The following is a 21,417-nucleotide window of genomic DNA, read 5'->3' on the forward strand; positions in this document are numbered from 1 at the left end:
TGTAGCAGGCCTTGTGTTGGCATTGGGGTTAAAAGACAAATTGATCACCCCACAGAGCCTGGTTTAAGGAGAAAAAGAAGCTTCACAACAAATCATTACAGCAATACATAAGTCTTATCATGCAGTGTGGACAACTTGCAAAAGGCAGAAGAGAGGAGTAAGAAGAGCTTCCTCTGGAAGCTGAAGGAGGTGACATTTGAGTTGGGCCTTAAGGGATGAATAGGAGTTTGCCAGGCACAGAGAAGGAACTTGGGGGTAAAGGGACCTCCCTGAGCAAAGGCATTGGGCAGGAAACCTGCTTTATCAGCGTTCCTTTTGGGTGAAGTGCAAACTCTTCTAACTCAGTCAGTTAAATGAAATAATTTAAATTGACATGAAATAATAACCCTGAACGCTTACTGAACAGTAGGCTCTTGGGTTTGTAAAATCGAACGACTCTGAGAGTAAGTTATTTCATATGGTTTGGCCACGACAGTGTGTGGAAAGTTTCTCAGCAGAGCACAGTAAGTACTTCTCATTTACAGTAAAATCTGGAATGTTTGGGAAAGGTTTGTGCTAGGGAAATTGAATTTTCAGATTAACTGCATAAAAATGGAAAGTCTGGTTTTAAAAAACCTTACTAATTTTGTTTTCCTTTGAAGAGATAACTGCTGTTAACGTTTTAGAGACATTTCATTTTAATCTTATCTAGTGAGAGAAAAGCCGAGCACTTATCCTGCCTTTTCAGCTTTACATAATGCCGTTCCAAATTTCACCCCCCAAAAATTGGATCTCTCACCTGAAAATAGCGCTGAAGCTGGGGGGGGGGGTGGCCATGCCACGCAGCAGGTGGGATCTTATTTCCCTGACCAGGGGTCGAACCCGTGCCCCCTGCAGTGGAAGCGCCAAGTCTTAAACACTGGACCGCCAGGGAAGCCCCCCTTAATGCCTTTTTAAATTTTAACATTTTAGTACGTTGCCGTGACTTAAAGACTACATAATATTTCAGCTTATAAATATTTTGTACATTTTAAATCATTTCTATATTATTGATGATCCAGGTTGGTTTGGAGGTTTTAACATTACAACTAACGCAGAGAACGCTCTTACACATAATCCTGATGCATATTTCTTATTAGTTCTTAGAAGTACATTTACTGGGTCAAAGATTATGAATAATAAACAGTTTTAAACTTTAGTTATACATTGTCAAATTGCCTCCAAAACAGCTTGGCCAAATTACTCTATCGGAGGCCATGTATGAGGCCATTCGCCTCTGCATGCTTGTGGATACAGAATGTTGACGTGTCTTTTAAAACCTCTGATTATCTGATCAGTGAAAAGCTGTGTTTCTTGGACCCCTGGCTCCTTCTTATTCTCATTTGCCAATGTCTCCTGCTCTGCCTGGCCTTGGGGCTGCCCACGACTCAGTCTGGGGCTGCTTCTCCCACACCCTACGTCTAGGAGAATCTCATTCACTTACATATTTCACTTTCTATTTGTAGACTTAAACAGTAAAGGCATCCCTCCTGCCCAGCCCTCTCTTTTGAACATCAGACCCAACAGCACAGACCCCAGATCACATCTGAGGCAGCCCTAGTGCATTCCCTCGAACCTCACTCCCAAACTTGGATCCTGTTTCAGTATTGGGATTATGTACCAGAGTGAGTTCCACACTGATATAACATTAAGACATTCTAACAGCGTGGGTGTCTGATAACGGATGAGTGGGTGTTAGCTACAGAGGAAGTTCCAGTGTCCTTGGATTCAGTAACATACCCACATCCAATCCACCTCTTTTTCATGCCAGAAAGTCAGGAGTCATCTCGGAGACCCCGTCTGCCTCTCCACCCACGCCCCACCCACCTGTCAGAGCCGCCTACTGACTCTGTCTGGAACGTGAAACTCAGAGCCCCTGGCCCCTCTCAGCCCTTGTCCGCGCATCCCTAATTTTAGCTTGGATTACTGAAAGCACCTGATAGCCCGACTTCCAGCATCTACGTTAGCCTCTTTCCAATCCATTCCCCGTGTCATGTCACAGAAGATGACTTGAAAAGGCAAGTCTGATCCTACCTCTTCCTTGACTGAAACTCCAAGATGCTGCTCGTTCAGCTAAGATGGTGCTGATGGTGTTCAAGGGCCCCACAGAGCCCTACATAGTGTGGCTCAGCCCTAAGCTCCTGTTCCACCCCCTCTACGCTCCCCAACTCAATACCCTTCCTCACGTCCCAGAAGGCAAGCTCCAGGCCTTTGCAAATGCCATGTAGCCCTGTGCCCAGAACACTCATCTCTCTCCCAGGCTGCCTCCTTACCTGCCAAGTGCTCGTCCTTCTTTATGTCTCCACCTTAATGCCACCTCCCCAAGGAAGTCTTTCTGGAACCCCAGGCTAGGACATGTTGTACACCCCATGTTCTATTCTAATGATTTATTAAATACCTCTCTTCCCTGATCTATTGTAAACTACATGAAAGTGAGGACCAAGTCAGTCTTTCTCCCTGCTGGATCTGCAGGCCCCTGCACACTGCAGCACATAGTAGGTGCTCAGTAAACTTTTGGTGTACAAATGAATGAATAATTGTTGAAATATCTTCAAGATTTTTTACCTTTTAATTTCTTTTTGAATTGTTTACTTATAAATGTTACTGTTTGGGGGGAAAAACAGTAATTTATTGACTTCTAAGAACTTTCTGTCATCTGTGGTAAATTTCCTTTGGGTAAGTCATATTTTGTGCGTTTTGTTTATTGTAAACACATAACAATAACAGCTAACTCTTATATAATTATTAGTGTGAACAGGCAGAGTTTTATGGTGCTTTATATGTTTTAACCTCACACCACCCACCCTATGAGTGGGCATGATTATTAGCACTAGTTTGCAGAGGATGAAACTGAATCTCAGAGGGGTTAAGTAAGTAGTTGAAAGACACACAGCAATTCGTAACAGAAGCAGAACACTGTACTCTTAACCTTTACACTACGCTGCCTCTGAAGAAGTGTTTAATTTTTTTTTTTTAAGTTCAGAGGAGGTAATATTCAACCTGCCCTTTGAAGAACAGGTGGAATTTGACGGAGAAGTAAACAGCAGGACGAGCACCCTCAGGAAGGAGCAGCTGCTGGTCATGGAGCCATGAACACATTGAGCAGTCGGGAAAAGGTAAGTACACACCAGGCTAAATCCTGGAGGCAACAAAGATGGAGAGGGTGCGAGAGCCAGGGCTTAGAAGGGCCTTTTGCTTTGCAAAGGGGATGAGGATTTATCCTGTCAGCAGTAGAGGCTGCTGGAGGACTTATAAAGGGAGCTGTTGTCTGCATTACTCTGTAGATGAGTATGCTTTCTTTTTCCTGGTAAGAGATACGATGAAATCATGGTAATACAAAGTTGCATGCAACCGAATAGTGTCTTAACTGTAAAAATCCAGGTTCACAGTTCTGAGAAATGCAGCCCATGAGGCTGTGAAGACAGAGAATTACTTGTGTACCTGAGCTGCTATCTCCTCCTTTGTTTCCATGTAAGAAACTGTACCATCATGTCCAGAGGAGGGCGTGTTGGACTGTCTCCCCATGGTTATCATTGCTCCAATGACATGAACACCAAGGGAGTGGTGACTGCCAACACTAGTGCCCCCAGTGGTGTCCTAGTGGAAAGGGAGTTAATTGCAATTCTGTGAAATATCTCAACTACTCTTCCAGAAGTAACAGCATCTTTGTTATCAGTGGCAAGGGAGTGTTTGTAGGGAAATCAACCAAGAAGGATTCAATAGGTTGGCCCGATTTCTGTGACGTTATCAGAATTACTGTATGTAGAAGCCTCACTCACAGCAGGGTTTACACACAGGTGCACGGAGCCTGGAGCAATTCGGGGTAGAATCAGGAGTGCCCATGTCCTAGGATGGTGGGGAGGGGTGGGGGAAGAGGAATTGTTTTTTCTCAATCACCTCTTAGGCTATTTTTTTTTTTTTACTATGAATGTGTAACACACCACCATCATTTTAGCCTCAACTGTGACTGTGTCATAGTAGAAGTCACAGTATTCCAACATGTAGTTGCTTCAGAGATTTTGAAATAACATTTCTGCTCACCACCCTTTCAAGACGCTAGCTCTTCTTAATTAATACTTGAAAACAGAGCACAATTTTGTTTTAAAAATATTTTAATGAGTGCATTTTAATATTATCGGTGTCTTTTGTAGTCATATTTATTTTATTCTTATCTATTTAAACACATTCTGAGAAAGCAATCTTAGGTCTTACCTGTCTGCCAAAAAGAGCTATAACACAAAGATGGTTAAAAATCCCTGAGCTACACAGAGAACAGACTTGTGGTTGCCAAGTGGGAAGGGGGTGGGGGAGGGATGGAGTGGGAGTTTGAGATTAGCAGATGCAAACTATTATGTGTAGAACTTATAAAGAGTGAGGTCCTACTGTACAGCGCAGTAAACTGTATTCAGTATCCTGTGATAAACCATAATGGAAAAGAATATGAAAAATAATGTATATATATATATATATATATATACGTATACAATGTGTGTATATATATATATGTGTGTGTGTGTGTGTGTGTGTGTGTGTGTGTGTGTGTGTGTGAATCACTTTGCTGTACAGAAGAAATTACCATAATATTGTAAATCAACTATACTTTAATAAAACAAACTTAAAAAAAGAATTCCTGAGCTAACATATTAAAAATGAGACCAGCTTACTAGACTTATTAGACTTCCTGACACCCTCTGATGTACCATACGTGAAAAAGCTTTCAACCCATAATGGTTAGAATTGTTTCCAGGAGTCCTAGTACTGGGAAAATCCGGATTGCTGTTCTTCTAAGAAAGTTGTCTGTATATTGAACCTTGTCTTTGAGTGTTTTGACCTTCTGAACTACTGTTGAGCATCGATCTGCTCTTCCCTAGGGATGCCAGGTTTAGCAAATAAAAATATGGGACTCCTTTGTACTATATCTATGTGGTACATATATATGGATTTCAAATAAACAATGACTGATTTTGAGAATACGTATATATCAAGTATTGCATGGGACATACTTAAACTAAAAATTATTTGTTGTCCACCTGAAATTCTGTTTTAACTCAACATCTTGTATTGTAGCTGGCAACCCTAAAAACACCAAAATTGGGCCAGTATCCCCCAACTAATTAACTACAGATTGTTAGAAAGTGTTTTCTTACAGTGTTTACTGATGGAGATTAGTTAGCTGCCAAAGGTCTCAGACTTTGATTAAATGTGAAGGTATTTTGAAGTTGAAATTTTCTTATTATCCCCCAGTGATCACAAACACCTGTGTTTTCAACTTTGGGACAAGCAGACAACTCAGAAATATTACCAGTCCTTAACGTACATTTACCACCGTCCAAGAATTTTGGTGTTAACTGTGTCCCCCGAGATCCTGTGATAATCCAGTTTCTGTATCAGAGAAATATGGTCAAAGTTTAGACTGACAGTGAAACTGAATTTCAAAACGTTTTGACACTCATCCCGTTGTTAAGTATTTTGGTTCCAAATCAAGCAAACATCATAATTTCCTTTGTCTGGGATGAGATTCCAATCATGAAAATAAGGAACATAGACATCACCGAGGAGGAGAATGTCACCCTCGCATCCAGGTGAATCACACCAAAGCCCATTAATCATCAATTGATCGAGGCCAACAATTCCAAATTTATTTTTAACAGAAGAATAAGTAGTCAGCATGAAGCCAGAAAACAAACCGGCCTGAAGTCGGTATGTATATTTATAATGTGATATGCTTTCTATGTTTCTATTCCTTCACCATAGTAAAAAATATTATAAATGTGAGACAAAGAAAGATAGATGTGAGTGGTTAAAGGCGGCGGGTTCAATGTCTTAGTGAATGAGACTTATTTAGGGAAAAATCAATCTGAGTGTTGCAAATTATATAATGATGCAGTGTAAAAATGCAGTGATCTCACCTCAAGCAACTTTTGAAGGACAGAGATGCGGGTTTGAGAACACAAACTTGCCTGCTTGCTTTCCGTTTTTTTCTTCGTCTTTTAGTGCTCTGACTATGCCCAGTTTGAAGTTTCATTAAATAGAATATACTAAATAAAATACTTGTTTCTGTACAAGTACCATCTGCAAAAATAGATGCCTTCCGTTCTGAATTATTTCCAGCTTCCGGGTTATGATCAGACAAACCCAGATGCTCTACATTTTCATCTCCTTATCTAAAGGGAACAATGTGGAGCCATCTTCTCTGTGTTACATTTGAACTAATCCAGACTAGAATAGTAAGTAAGATTCCATGAGCTAGTTAAATCTCTTCCCTAAAGAGAAAATTGGGGGCCGTGCATCAGGGAGGCTATCGCAGGCCAACCCGCCTTGTTTTTTTTTCTCCACTCAGACATAAATTTTCCTGTTTTACCAGTCATCTTACAACAATGCATGTCCAAGCCATGCTGTGATTAGAGGGGAGTATATGTTTATTACCCAAGTTATTCACATGTTGGAGCACGGCGAGACCAAGGGTGGTAAACCAAAGGAAATTTCCATTTGCTTTTCAGCTGCTGTGTATTCTTACTCTATAGGAAAGTTAGCTGTTATTAAGTAATGATGTTCAGCTGAAGTTGGTCACTCGTAACAATAGACAGATGTAAAATGTTTTATTTGGGTTAGCCAACTCTCTCCCAAATAAAGGGCCTGACATTGAACCGTCTTTACAAAAATATTCAGCAAATGATACCTTATTCCAGTGCTCGGATTCTTTGCCATGGAAAATGGGAAATGAGTTTCCTAGTGAACCCACTATCTGTTTAAACTTGTCTTTGCCCAGAGAAAACTTGATGTTCTATGGAATGAAAAAATTTTTTAATGAATCTACATTGAGGAGTAAAGGGTATAACTATGCAAACCAAAGGATTTTTTTACTTAGTAATGGAATTTGAAACAATAATAATGAAATGGAAACATAGGAAAAAGGCTAAATATTCGACCACAGAGGGAAATTGGATCATTAGATGCTCACATGCAATGTAAAATGTGGGATTTGTCTTTAAAGCAGTACTTGTTGCTTTTCCAATGTATAATAAGGCAAAAGAAAGACTTTGTCAGTTCTCCAAGCCATCACTTACAACCTCCAGCCACATAATCCTTTAGGAAGTTGGGTGTTTTTAAGACACTGGTTCTGATTCAGTGGCTCGAGTGTGGGACCCAAGAGATGGGATTTCTGATTAACATTAGTAAGTGATGCTGGAGCTGCAAGCCTTTTATTACATGCTGTCCTGTCTTCAGGGTCCAGGGATATGGATAGTTCATCTCAAGGTATTCCATGACCACAGAGAAAGATACCTGCCCATCAAATGAACTAAGATTCATAAAGCCTGTTTCCATCCCTACTCCTGCCACTGGCTCAGTGCCCTTGAATAAATCACTCTCAACCTTTGTGATCCTATTTTTCCCCAGATATAAAGTGCAAAGTTTAAACCAGATCAGCACTCCTCAGAGTGTTCCCACATGTCAGATAAAGGCCAGATTTACAGAGTTAAGCATGTTTCTTTGCTGTAGAACTTCTCAGACCCTGTAATATACAAATGTGCTGTGTGAGTCTCCAGTGGGTGGGGACAGTGGGGTGCTTGGAGGTTCTGTAGGCAAAGCTTCCCCAAATTACCAGACCACAAATTGCTTTATTTGTGGAATACCTATACCACACACTTAGGGGAAGCCTGAGGAAGAGAACTTCTACGGTTCTTCTATTAGCTTCAGCTCCCTCAGCCCTAAAATCCAGGATCTTTCCTCTGGCCTCTGATGTTCTTAGCCAGTGAACCCCGAAAGCAACTGTAGGATGATATCCATCATCCAAGGAAGAAAACTTAGAGCAATTTTAAACCAATTGCTTTCCTTTTCTCCCAAATTCTCATTTTTCCCTTCAAGACAATTCACCTGAACTTTTATTCCCTAGGACACCTTTCCTGGCAAACTGAAAACTCCACCCAACAGCTACCATATTTGTACATTCAGCCCCATTGATTTTCTCTTCCTTCTCACACCGAAGGACCCACTCCTTTGCTTGAAAGTAATGAGGCTGAACTTTTAGGCAACCCAGTTTACGTGCTTGTGAATTTCCCACAGATTCTATATAACTCTAAGTGGTGAAGAGTATAGATCATGATTTCAAGGTGTGGTCTCAAGACCGGTAGCCTCAGCTCATTAGAAATGCAGGTTCCCAGGCTCTACTCTAGACCTACTGAATCAGAGACTCTGGAGCCCAGCCATCTGTATTTCAAGACTTCCACGTGATTCTGACACTCGCTGAAGTTGGTGAATTCATGTTATAAAGATGAGAAGCGAGGATTACAGACTCAAACAGACCTTGTGCTACATCAGTTTCCTTACCTGGAAGACAGGAATAATCATATTAACTCTCTCAGAATCTAAGTGAGAGTTAAATTAATATACGGCACCTTATGTAAGATCTGGCACAGGATAAGCAATAAATCAAAGCTGTTTATTCTATAAGGGCTACTAACATGTAATAAGCAGGAACTTATTTTGTGATGCTTTGCACTGCATCATTAGGAGTGATATTCTCGAGTTAGTTTTGAAGACAGAGGTGCGAAGTGGTTAGATAGGAGACAGATTTGCTTTGCCAAGGAGGTCCTCTGTGTATTAACTTTATGAACGTGTAAATTATCGAATCTCTCTAAGCTTAGTTTCCTCATTTAGAAAATCAAGAAAACTCTTTCTTCACAAGGTAAAGAGAAGGATTAAATAAAATACTGTCTGTAATTGCACTGGAAAGGGCTAGTCCCTTTTAATGACATAATGTTTAATTAATGACATAATCCCCTATGTGTTTGTCGTCACAGATTATGAGGCCACCAGAACGTTAACCAAGGGCTTCTTGCTCCACAGAAATAAGAGTGACAGAATCTGAGGCCCTTATATTTTGCCTTGAAAAGTTGTCTTGTCATAATAAATTTAAGTACTGATTTAGAAGTAATTGAATGAGAAGAATTATTCACTTTTTCTCTGCCGTCCTTAGGGATCAGGCAAGTCTTTCTTCCCACTGAAATCCTGTGAGATTTGTATTTATTTTTCTATTCAGTGTTTAGCCATAAACTAACATTTGAAGTTTACCTTGAGGGATATTTCAAGACTTTACGTGTTTTCTTTAAATACAGTACCTTTTAGGTCAGATATTTAACCCAAAAATATGTAGTAAGAGCGTCACTGCGGTCAGACTTTCACTAGGTTTTGCCTTAGTAACAAACAAGTCCAAGAATTCAACCAGGCAACAAGAGTTTTTTCTCACCTGGGTTACAAGTCAGCTTTGGTTCAGCTGTAGCTCAGCTCCAAGTGTCCCCCACCTCCCCCCTACCCCCCACTGCCATCCAGAGGAAGGAGCAGCCCAATCTGAGCCTCACTGGAGAGCAGTGACAGAACCGTGTCATTTTTATGTCTCTGTTCGGGTGAGGCTTGAGTCACTGCAGCTCACAGGCCATTGGCTGAAGCAGTCACATGACCACATCTGACACAAAAGGGTGAAAACATACTTCCCTGCAGAGACAAACCCAGGGAAGGAATCTCATGGATGGACCCCACAGAGAGGGGCAGTTAGTAGGTGGAAGCAACAATCAGCCACGACTCTACCAATGAGGTTCCAAGTTCATGTCTTCAAAATACAGGTCATTAGGATAGAGGAAACTAGATGGTGAATTTGCCATAACCTTCATTGGTGCTTCCCCTCAGAGCCTCTTGTTCCTCACAAAGAAGAATGTCCAACTCCACATCCTCCCAAAAGCTGCCACTCCTTCCAGCCAACCTCAGTCCTCAATGGTCCGAGAGAAAGCATGGGTTTGCAGAAGGAAAGAGTAATTTCCCCAGCAGATAAAACCAAAGGGCCACCCTTTGGAATCTGCTGAGAGTCAACTTTGGCCACCTTGCTCTCTTTAATGAACATGTCCAGTTCTGAGGCCTCCTGGGCAAAGCCATCTGTGTCCTCAGCTGACACTGATGAAGTCAAGAAGTGGATTCAGAACAGGGAGCCCAGCCATTGAAGCGAGTCCTAGGCTGCTTTGAAGAGCAGGTAGAAGGTGGCACGAGGCCAGTGCCAAAGGCCCCAGTGCATGTGTATGTGCGGCCACAGTCACAGGATCCAAAGAAAGGATAGCTAAGCCTCACTGAGTTTATTTTCCATTATTTTTAAACCTTTTGAGTTCAGTGAACCCCAACTAGATTCTTGTCAAGCACTTTTTTTCTACTTAATATTTAAACCCATGTACCCTTAAAGTGAAATTTCAGCCAGGTATTTCAGATTCATAGCAAAAAGAGAGATCATTAAAAGATTGTTTTGTCAAAAATATTTGACATCCAACAAAGCTTTAGAAGCAACTTTTCTTACAAACAGGGAGCTGTTTTGCCAGAGTTTTCAAGTCAAAGTCCCTCAAATTCTAATTTTTGTCTAGAAATCCAGAGTTATGGTTGGATTTGGATTTCATTCTTCCATGCCTCACCGCCCATTTGAAGGTATGTAGGATGACATCACTTGAGGCCTGGTTGAGAAATTCCAGGTTTAGGGAGACACTGTCTCCGCAGTTTTAAATTATTTTTCCACAGGTGCATATACTTTGTTAGCACACCATGGAACACAGAAGTTTTTCCCAGCGTGGGTGAACTGAAAACTTCCAAAATTTGACTCAACAAAGCTATACGTTTTTAGAAGGTCTCAGTTTTGTACTAACTAGGAGGGGGGAAAAATCATTCTTAAAGCATATTTATTTTTTTCCCAGCCGAGCATCACATGAAAGTTAGCTGTATTATCACATTGTTGAGAATTAAATATCCTGTAAATACAGGTTGACTAGAAGAATGGTGGGTGAAAGTCTATTGTGGAAATGAGAGACTCGTCTGTGCTTAATTTTGGCTAATACATCTACTAGCATTATTTATATCATATATTTAATATAATATGAATAATATATCATAATATCTATGTGTTTACTGTAAATGTTATATAAGTTAAATAATATATAATTTCTACATATCCTATAACACATAATACTTATTTATATGATGAATATAAATAATGTGTTACAGTTTTGATCAGATTCTCCATATATTGCTTTTTAAAAAATTAATACTTAGCCTTGGGCCACTGGGTCATTGGCATTCATTTATCTGTAAGGATGGTGAAGATTCTGAAAAGTAATAAACGGATGTTCTCCATGTCTGCGTGCAATAGCGTTATTTCAGAAATGCTAAGGGCAAGTGGGGAATCGGAGATTTATCAAGGGGGGGAAGCCGTTAAGCTGCTGATATGATTCAACATCTATATCCCAGTGTGGTGGTTCTCAATGTGTGTTCCTGCAACAGCAGCATCACCTGGGAATTTTTAGACATGCTAATTCTTGGACTCCACCCTAAACCTACCGAGTCAGAAACTCCAAGCCTTCCAGGTGGTTCTGATGCAGCTAAAGTCTGAGCACCCTTGTCAGAGTGGCTGAGAGTGTAGATACAACAGCTTCACACACTGCCAGGTGCCAGCTCTTGAGAACCTGGGTGAGTCACACAACCTCCCTGTGGCTCCATGTCTTCCTCATGGGGATGGTGTGAGGGTTAATTACATTCACACATGGAAAGCACCTAGAATAGTGGCTGGTACCTGGCTCTAGCGCTATCTATTTATGATGATGATCGTTATTAGTGATCTGAAGCTTTTGTATTATTGTCACTTATCTGAATCTTTATTTTATTATTGTCATTTTATTATCTGGACCTTTCCCACTTTGGACCATTTCTGGCTCTATCCTGACTCTGTTCTTGCTTAGTATTTGCATATGTATTTCTCCTAACTGGTCAGGGACTTTCTGTCCATTTACAGGTTGATTTCTCTCTGACAGGACAGCATGCTCCAGCTCGCAGTAATTAATTTCTTTGGTCTTCCATTCTTACCAGATCCCCTTTCTTGGATAGAATTCTTCCCCTTCCACCAACGATGGTGATGGGAACTTCCTTTCCATTTTTTCCATTCTCATTGTTTTGTCCCCAGCACTGGAAGTGTGGTTCTTCATATAGATAAGTATCTTTTTCAATGTGGCTACTGTTTAGTTCTGTTTCCAAAATGTGTTTCTTTTCCTCTTTATCTCCAGAAAACAAATGCTACACAGCCTAAGCACTCAGTGACTTCATTCCATGCATATGTTACTGGCCTGAAATAGGAGAGTGTAACATTGACCTCTCCATTCAGTAGTTTCAAGGACTTCACTTCAGTAGAGACATCACCATTCTAAGAATTACAATCCCAACCCACATGGTGGAATCATATGATGAAAACTGGAGAAATAAATACAGTTTCCAGAGACTATAGAAAACGACTAATGGTTCATATGGAATATTGTTTCTTTGCGGGATTAGGAGAGGGAAAATTAGAAGAGAATGTCTTTTATTATTCTTTCCTTCCTTTACTTTTGGGAAATGATTATGGTCCCTTAATATTTTAGAAGTGAAACCGGGTAGATTGCAGAATCTAAGGGAAAAAGATCTAAAGCAGTAACATAAAATTATATGAAAGAAGAGTGTGCAATGAAGTAAGTTGCATTAAAGTCTGCTGAGGAATGAAATACTATACATTAAGAGCATATAATAAAGTGTAAAAGATAAAGCGTACAGGTAAAAATAAATGGGTGCAAAGAAGGAGATGCTGGATCTGAATAGAGCGATGATGTAGATGTCATTTGCCAAACATACTGTGAACACACTGGGAGAATCCAGTATATAAAAGGCTATACAGACTGATAATTGGGACTACCTAAATGATAAAAGAGTAATTATTGTAATTATTTACAATAGTTAGTGGATCAGAAAAGAAGTGTGAAGTGTACTAAGCCTCTGTGTATAAGACAGATAAAAATGTGGGGAGATATATATGTATGGTTTAGGAAGAAGTATTTCAGAAAAGTAGCATGCAAAAGAATCTAGTGGAGTTAGAACAGATTGCATTAAACTTTGGAGGTTTAAGAGGGATTTGTGTACTGACAAGAACTCCAGTCTAGCTTCCAAAGACTTTGGACCCCGTTCTTTCTGCTATGGGCCATCTGTGTGAAGAAGACAAGTCACTGCAACCTCCCAGGTATCCTGGTTTGAAAAACGTGTGTCAAATGCCTTGGTTTTGACATTCTTTTTGAATCTAATGTTCTATGACTCAACAGCAATAATGCATTTCCACAGGCGGTAAAAATATTCTAGACTCTTCCCTTCCAATTCTCACTGTTTACTTCCTCTGCACTTCCCCTTCCTGCCTCCCTGTTTGCTGGTCAGTTGATAGTGGGCTTCAGTGGGGGTGAGTTAACCCACCCTTTCCAGGGTGTTTTACTATCGAGCTCCCTCCAGAGGGTGGGAATTCTACAGTGAGGGCTGTGATTGGGGCTTCAATTTCATTCCTAAAACACTCCTTGAGCTTGGATCTATTCTGGGCACTATGCCAGATCACCAGGGGTTGGAAGGTGAATGCTGGGGCCCTAGCACTTGGGGGAATCAGTAAGGGTCAGTTTCACTGGGTCAGTTTCTTAGTAAACAGCTGTGAACTCCATGTGTCCCTCTTTCTTTCAGGAAGTAGAAGAATCCTATGGTAGCCAGGTGGGCGAAGGGGAGCAAGGACGATACACCTGCTTTGAAGAAGTCGCCATTTGACCTGCCGAGTGAGTGACCAGGTAGCACCCAGTTCTGAGGGCACAGCAATGTTGAGAGGGAGGGAGTGGGTGTTTAACCTTTGAGTGCTGTCCACCAGCCGCTCTTTTCCACAGAGAGATGTTAATCCCAATACCCCCACCCCACCCAGAGACTCTAAGTTTTGTTCCCCCATATATGCCCCCCATCCTCTGATAGCCATTGGTGTCACTGATTCCAACAATAGTTGTGCAAAAATGCAGCACAAGAGCTTTCAGCAGAAAGAGGGGAAAGATTCAGCTCATCGCGAGCCTGGCCCACTGCCCCTTTGAAACAGAGGTTAAAACAGAAGCTTCATGACATTGCTTTCATAGAAACAGGGCCAAGTTTCCCAGAATCTGGTGGAAGGCTGAGCTTGGGGCTTAGCGTGTGCTGCAGTTCACTTCTGCATCATTCACACAAGAAAACTTAAGCTTCTGTTTTTAGTTCAGTGGGTTGAATGGCATGTACTTTCCCCTACCAGTTTCTTTTTTTTGTTTAAGTGCATGCAATTACTTGTCCATAAGCTGCATTTGTCTTGGCAAAGTGTTCTGAGCTTGACTACGCATTTGGGCATGCCAGCATGGCATTAACCTTTTCAAACTTTCATTGTGGTCGCTTTCCTCTCGATTACTGAGAAGTGCTGCATAAAGGGTCTGATAAAGCCCACACTAAATTATATCCTGTACTTTACATCTAAATTGATACCCAAATAAATGGAATAGGCTTCAACAAGTAAAATAATTTCTGAATAACTTAGGGCCCTTCTTTGCAAAGAAAATGAAATGGTGACTCTCCTTTCTGAGGAAAAAAAAAATCATTTCAAGGGTCAGTCAGTAAATGACACACTCTTAATAACATAACAGGAAAATTAAAAAGCCCAACAGATTTACTGCATCCTCAACAGGTGTTATCCTATAATGGATACAGTTTCAGATTCCTTGAAGGGATTTGCCCAAAGGATTACTTTAGAAACTTCTATTGAGGTAACACTGCTCCAACAGCAAAGATTATTGCGTGAATCACAGACCACCACCATACACCAGTTCCTTTTTAAAGGGAGAAATATTTTTATTATTATTCTTAAAATGCCGATGAGGTGGAAAAAACATACCAACCAGGTAGAATTGCCCTATAATCACTCACATTATGTTTTTCAAGGAATGTAGGGGTAATTTATGTCAGCCTCCAGGCAGGTACTATAAGATGCTGTGTGGCCTCATACCCAGCTTGTCCCTATCTGTAAATGGAGGGCAGAGCATTGCCCAGGGCTCAGTGTGGGACCCTAGTGCTTCTTCTAGGTAAGTCTGTTCTGCTACAATGTTGGTTGCCTGTACTTATTTACTTGTTCATTAGCTCTTTAAAATAGATTCCTATGCTGGTTCTACTTAGCTCAAAAGAAGTAAGGCCAAATTTTTGCACCATACCTAAATGTCACACCTAATATTCTATATTGATAACACTTTTCTGAGAATAATGAGCATATTGATCAAGCCATTAATAAAGCTTAATTATTCACTCTATGTTTGTTTTTGGTTGTTTGATAACTTGCTCTTTTCCATTGTAATCAAGAACTAGGACAGGTCATGGATTCCCAATTATTCATTGGACTAGGGGGAAAATGAATTGCTACTACAGGGAATGTCATGCAAATGGTAGCTTTTTAAAAACGTTTATGAATACTACACATGGTTTTAAAATTTGTATTAACATTTCCCATTGCTGTATCAAGACGTATCTTATGGATGGTGCATTTTAATTATATCAGTACTGGCCCTATGCTCAGTCAACTTATTTTTAAATTTTCTATACTTGGAAATCCGTAAGAGCTGAATATACATAAATAATCATAATACTCCGTGGGGTGGATTCTTGTGAGTGTGATATCACAAAGAGAAGATTAGCATCATTTTTTTGAGTGTGAATCTCTGTTTTGGCACTTTATAGCCATTATCTCATTCAACTATCACAAGAACCCTGAGAAGTAGACTTTAGTTCCATATTTTACATATTAGAGATTTGAGGTCCAGAAAGGTTAAATAGCTTAGCCCAGGTCTCACAGCAAATAAGTGGGAGAGGCAACATTTAACCCAGGTTTCCCTGTCTTCAGTCTGTGCTCTTCACTCCCTCCTACTGCCATCCTCAAGTACCCAGTGATTCATCTTGCCCTCAGAATTATCCTTTCTTGTAAACGTCCATGTACATTCGTATTTATCTCACATGATTATCCTGTTTCTGTTTTCTGGGCATTCTACCTCATGTGACAACAATGGAACGTCTCTCTTTGTCATTTCCTTAGGTGGTCCCAAGGCCTGACCATGGAACGGATTAACATCAGTATGGCCAGTGCTACCCTGGTGAAGCACACGGCTGGAGCTGGCCTCAAGGCCAGCAGACCCCGAGTCATGTCCAAGAGTGGGCACAGCAACGTGAGAATCGACAAAGTGGATGGCATATACTTGCTCTACCTCCAAGACTTGTGGACCACTGTCATCGACATGAAGTGGAGATACAAGCTCACCCTGTTTGCTGCCACGTTCGTGATGACCTGGTTCCTTTTTGGTGTGATCTACTATGCCATTGCCTTCATTCATGGGGACTTAGAACCCAGGGAGCACACTTCAAATCACACCCCCTGCATCATGAAGGTGGACTCCCTCACGGGGGCATTTCTCTTTTCCCTGGAATCCCAGACAACCATCGGCTATGGAGTCCGTTCCATCACGGAGGAATGCCCTCATGCCATCTTCCTCTTGGTGGCTCAGCTGGTCATCACCACCTTGATTGAGATCTTCATCACGGGCACCTTCCTGGCCAAAATTGCGAGACCCAAAAAGCGGGCAGAGACCATCAAGTTCAGCCACTGTGCTGTCATCACCAAGCAGAACGGGAAGCTGTGCTTGGTGATCCAGGTGGCCAACATGAGGAAGAGTCTCCTGATTCAGTGCCAGCTCTCGGGAAAGCTCCTCCAGACCCATGTCACCAAGGAGGGGGAGCGAATCCTCCTCAACCAGGCCACCGTCAAATTCCATGTGGACTCCTCTTCCGAGAGCCCCTTCCTCATCTTGCCCATGACATTCTACCACGTGCTGGATGAGACGAGCCCCCTGAGAGATCTCACCCCCCAAAACCTTAAGCAGAAGGAGTTTGAGCTGGTGGTTCTCCTGAACGCCACGGTGGAGTCCACCAGCGCTGTCTGCCAGAGCCGCACCTCTTACATCCCAGAGGAGATCTACTGGGGTTTTGAGTTTGTGCCTGTGGTTTCTCTCTCAAAAACCGGCAAGTACGTGGCTGATTTCAGTCAGTTCGAACAGATCCGGAAGAGCCCAGATTGCACCTTTTACTGCACGGATTCTGAGAAGCAGAAACTTGAGGAGAAGTACAGGCAGGAAGACCAGAGGGAAAGAGAGCTGAGAACGCTTTTGTTGCAACAGAGCAACGTCTGACGGCAGTGGTGTCACCTCGACTTAACTCTGAGCTGCTTCCACATCTGAGCTCCCTTCAAACCCAGAGGTCACCGGGAAAACAAAAATGTGTGGACGCACTCTGAAAAACTGCACAGATGTACAGACCTGTTCCTTTGATCTGGTGTCTAAACAAGCATTCCACATCTGGGAGGGTTCCCTTTTTAAATGCTTTTGTGAAGCAAACTCCCCAAATTCAAATTTTCTAAAAGGCGGCTGCATTTCAAAGAACTTGGTGGAGGCTACTTGAAACAATCTGGATGGACAGATATTTCACAATGCTGGTATTGAAAGGAAATGCATTTCCATACAAGGATGTCAGCTATAATAAAATGTATTTATTCAATCCAAGTATCAAAGAGGAGATGGCCAAGAGCTGAAATGTGGTTCAGTACCCACTTATATCATTGCTCTAAAACACACTCATTTTTTCAAGCAGAGAAAAAGGTATTTATAATGAAGGCTATCTGGTAATACATAAAAAGGGGCAAAGGGACTCTGTACTCACAAAATATGATAATTCTGTTTTTACCTTTTTCGGTGAATGTAATTGTACAGAGTGAAATTGATCAAATCAGGAATGCATCGTTGTGAATACATGTACAGATGGAGCTGATGTGATTGTTCACACTAATTTGTTTTGGTTGGAATGTACTAGCCCCTTTCTATTCAAAATGGGTTCACAGACCAGCAGTATCAACAGCATCCAGGAGCTTATTAGTAATTTCGCTCCAGCTGGACTTAGAGAATCCGAGGCTGTATCTTAACAGGACCCACAAGTCATTCACGTAAAAATGAAAGTTTTAAAACTTCACTCTGGATAATGTTTTCGAAGTAACTTTCTGAAGCCAGGGGACTCTGTGGGTCCCACATCCCCAGTTCTTTATTATGGACAAATATTCCTTTCAGTGCTTTAATTCCTTATTAAAATACCTTGTCCACAAAGGAACTGCCACAGGTATTTCAAGAACAGAATAAGACTTGAGAATAATGGCTGTCTCTCTCAAGCTAAGTACATGCTTGTTGATTACAGTGAACACAAAAGAAACATTCAGCTCCATAACCATCGGAAATGTGCTCCTATATTGAAGTCCAGTCCGTGAGGTTGAATGGGACTCCGAGGAACAAGTGGAGCTGAGGATAAGGAATTCAAACACAGACGATTCCTTGAAGCAGGAACAAAATTTGATACTCTGATAACATGTAAAGGATGCCCTCAGTATTGAAACAAATCTCATACAACTCAGTGTTACACAGGAAACGTTTGGATTTTGGCAGAATTTAGAGCGTTTATTTGGGGCGGAGAATAAATGGGCTAGGATTGGCTAAATGTGCAAAAGGTGAATTCTCATTTCATTCAAACCAGGACAGATTTGTACATTCACTCAAGAAGAATGTGACTTTGAGTGTGTAGACACGGCATGGACGTACACACGAGCCCACATATATGGATACAGTGACCTGACCTGCGAGCGCGCACACCACATGCACGCACACACACAGAGGCATGCTTGTCCTGGCTTTTCCATCACAACTGTGGAAATTATCCATGAAGACACTTGTGATTAAGAGAGCAAGTCCTGGGCAAGTGTGCTCATGTATATTTTGTTCTATAAGAATGGGAACACTGGGGCAAGTAATCTGGATTCAGATTATCTGTGAAATGGTGTCATATCATGATGCTCCCACATTTCAAGTCTCCTTCCATTAAACAGAAAAGGTGGCTAAAACCTCTGACCCAGAACTGAACCTTTAATGCAGCTGTAAAAATCATGGGGTTGAAGCTGTAAAAGTTTAAAATACAGGGCTTCCCTGGTGGCGCAGTGGTTAAGAACCCACCTGCCAATGCAGGGCATACGGGTTCGAGCCCTAGTCCGGGAAGATCACACATGCTGCGGAGCAACAAAGCCACAACTACTGAGCCTGTGCTCTAGAGTCTGCAGGCCTAGAGCCCATGCTCTGCAACAAAGTGAAGCCACCGCAATGAGAAGCCCACGCACTGCAAAGAAGAGTAGCCCCTGCTCACCGCAACTAGAGAAGGCCCGCGTGCAGCAACGAAGACCCAACACGGCCAAAATTCAATTAATTAATTTTTTAAAATCACATTAATGTAGTTAGATATTAGTCGTTTTAGTTATTAAACCTTTTTTTATTGTATAATGTGGTAACATTGACAGGAAAATAATGCCCTGGTATGTTTACAGTTTTGCTCTTGCACTATCACGTGTTTTCACAGTATTTACATCAGTGCTAATTTGAATGTGATCAAAATTAAGACTCTTGCCTACTTCTATTGTATATGGTACAATGATGTAGCATAAGATTGAGAAATCTTACTGTATGTTCATTTCGCATACCTATTTCAGCCAAATTTGGAAGACTCAATCATCTGATCTATTGCACTACACACAAAATAAATAAAGATGTAGCGTCTTAAAATCCAATACTTGTACAAGTCAATAAATCATATTATAACAAAATATTCCGTAAATAGCTCTAAAGTTGCTTCTGGTTTGAAACTTAGCATTTTCTAGGCACACTTACTTATTATTACTCTGTACAAAATCCTCCCGTGTTAACATGCTAACAAAAGGATTCAGGCAAAATTATTTGATTACATCTGGGCATGAATCTGACTGAAACAGATTCATGCTCAACACCCAACTAACAATTGTCAAACTAACGGAGGATTTTGACCCCAAAATGTTTTTTGCATTTTGACATATTTCCAATGCATGAGGCCTTCTCAGTGTAGCCATTCAAAAATGTCATGTTCCATTTGAGAAACCACAACGTAACAAGCAGCAAATCAGTGTAATCTGCAAATCATGTCTTATTTAAGTGATAAAATACATTGTACTGACATGGCACCCAGTAGCCAATGGCCCCAGACAGCATAGCAGAGATTCACTCATTGATCCTCACAACAAGCCATCTTTGTTTCTCTTTCCCACTTAACAGGAAATTACGGCCCAGAGATGAGATTCCAGAAACCTAAAATTAGAGGTTAAAAGTAAAAAGTGCCATGAATGAGTGGGTCAGGTATTTAGATGCATTTAAACAACTATTCTGTCTGATTTTTCTTTGAATTAAATTTTCAGTTTTAATTGACTGATTTCAATCCCATCGAAATGTAAATTGACAGATTAAAAAAAAAGGGACACTTCTACTGCAATATGATTCTTTCTCCCTTGCTTGGATCCTCTGTACTCAGACGTCATCTGGAGAAAGAAGAAAAGAGAAAAGAAAAACAAGGAAGTCACGAGGCCTTTGCACTGGTAGCTTAGTAAAGGGCCACCTCATCTTCAGGCTTGGTTCTGTATTTGGTCTCTGTGGTCAAACGTTCAGACATCCAACCATGCGGCATAACAAAGCCTTCCAGCCTCTCAATCTTGGCTTTCATTCTTGCTAGACTTTTACTGTTAAATATTAGAAATAACTAGTTTTGAATGCAGGTTATTTTATAATCACTTTCTGGGGTGGGATTTTTTTTCAAATGAAAGGTATTAGCATTTCAAGTCTTGATTTCCAAGTTCTATAGTGTACACTCGAGTTTCAGCATTGGACTCTGCATAGGTCCAAGGTGCCCTTAATTTTCTTCCCCTGGGAAGACTTACCCCTGAAGGTCTAAACTTAACAGTTCACTCCTAATTGACTAACTACACACGTTTTGCCTTTTGTGGATTTCAGTTTATCTGTAATCAGGATGAGCTGCCAACCAATCCTTGGGTCTCTGGGTAGCAATGAGCAGTTTCTGCTCTCAGAGTGAGGTAACGTATGAGCAGAGTTTGAGTCTCCAGAGTATAAATTTGCAATGAAATGGTATAATTAGAATTCAACTGGAATTTTAAAGAATAAAAGAGATGCTTAATTTCTTGAGGTATTACTATTTGTTGGTAGACTTTTTTATTGTCGTTGTGTCATTTTGATTTTTTTTAAAGAAATCTGAAACAAAGTCTTTGTCTTCAAAGTAAGAAAGGCAGTGAGAAACGTAAAAATAAAAGCTAATAGTTGATCAATTAGACTTCCACATAAAAAGACTTCTACCAGTGGAAAAGAACTTCATTGCAGGGGAAATATGGCTCATTCAGTCTCACATTACAACAGACTGTGTCATCATATCGCTCTGGCTTCCCAGGGGTAGCAATTTTCCTAGCCTTTAAGAAACACTGATGTATTCAGCCCCACTTTTTCCCAAAGTTTTTCTACTTTGGGAAAGTAGAAAACTATCTTTCTTTGGGAAAGATATTTAATGAAAAAAAAAAACATGAGTCAGAAATAAAGCTCCAGTTATGTC

General features: G+C 40.9%; 1 protein-coding gene across 12 annotated transcripts in view; it reads left to right on the plus strand.

The window, feature by feature from the left end:
- KCNJ15 (potassium inwardly rectifying channel subfamily J member 15) overlaps positions 1 to 19,026 on the plus strand; it is a 51,094-nt gene extending 32,068 nt beyond the window's left edge. For 8 of the 12 annotated variants that reach the window (XM_032630993.1, XM_032630992.1, XM_032630998.1 and 5 more), the window contains 3 exons: positions 2,997 to 3,134; positions 13,561 to 13,661; positions 15,956 to 19,026. In XM_032630993.1, the coding sequence (XP_032486884.1) occupies positions 15,975 to 17,102 (1,128 nt within the window). In that variant the 5' untranslated portion in view covers positions 2,997 to 3,134; positions 13,561 to 13,661; positions 15,956 to 15,974 and the 3' untranslated portion in view covers positions 17,103 to 19,026. Of the gene's footprint in view, positions 1 to 2,996; positions 3,135 to 11,907; positions 12,028 to 13,560; positions 13,662 to 15,955 lie in introns of all 12 variants that reach the window. The other 4 variants (XM_032630996.1, XM_032631002.1, XM_032631003.1 and 1 more) reach the window with 3 other exon arrangements.
- The last annotated feature ends 2,391 nt before the right edge of the window (positions 19,027 to 21,417 follow it).

Source organism: Phocoena sinus, chromosome 4, assembly GCF_008692025.1.
Source record: "Phocoena sinus isolate mPhoSin1 chromosome 4, mPhoSin1.pri, whole genome shotgun sequence".
NCBI lineage: Eukaryota > Metazoa > Chordata > Mammalia > Artiodactyla > Phocoenidae > Phocoena > Phocoena sinus.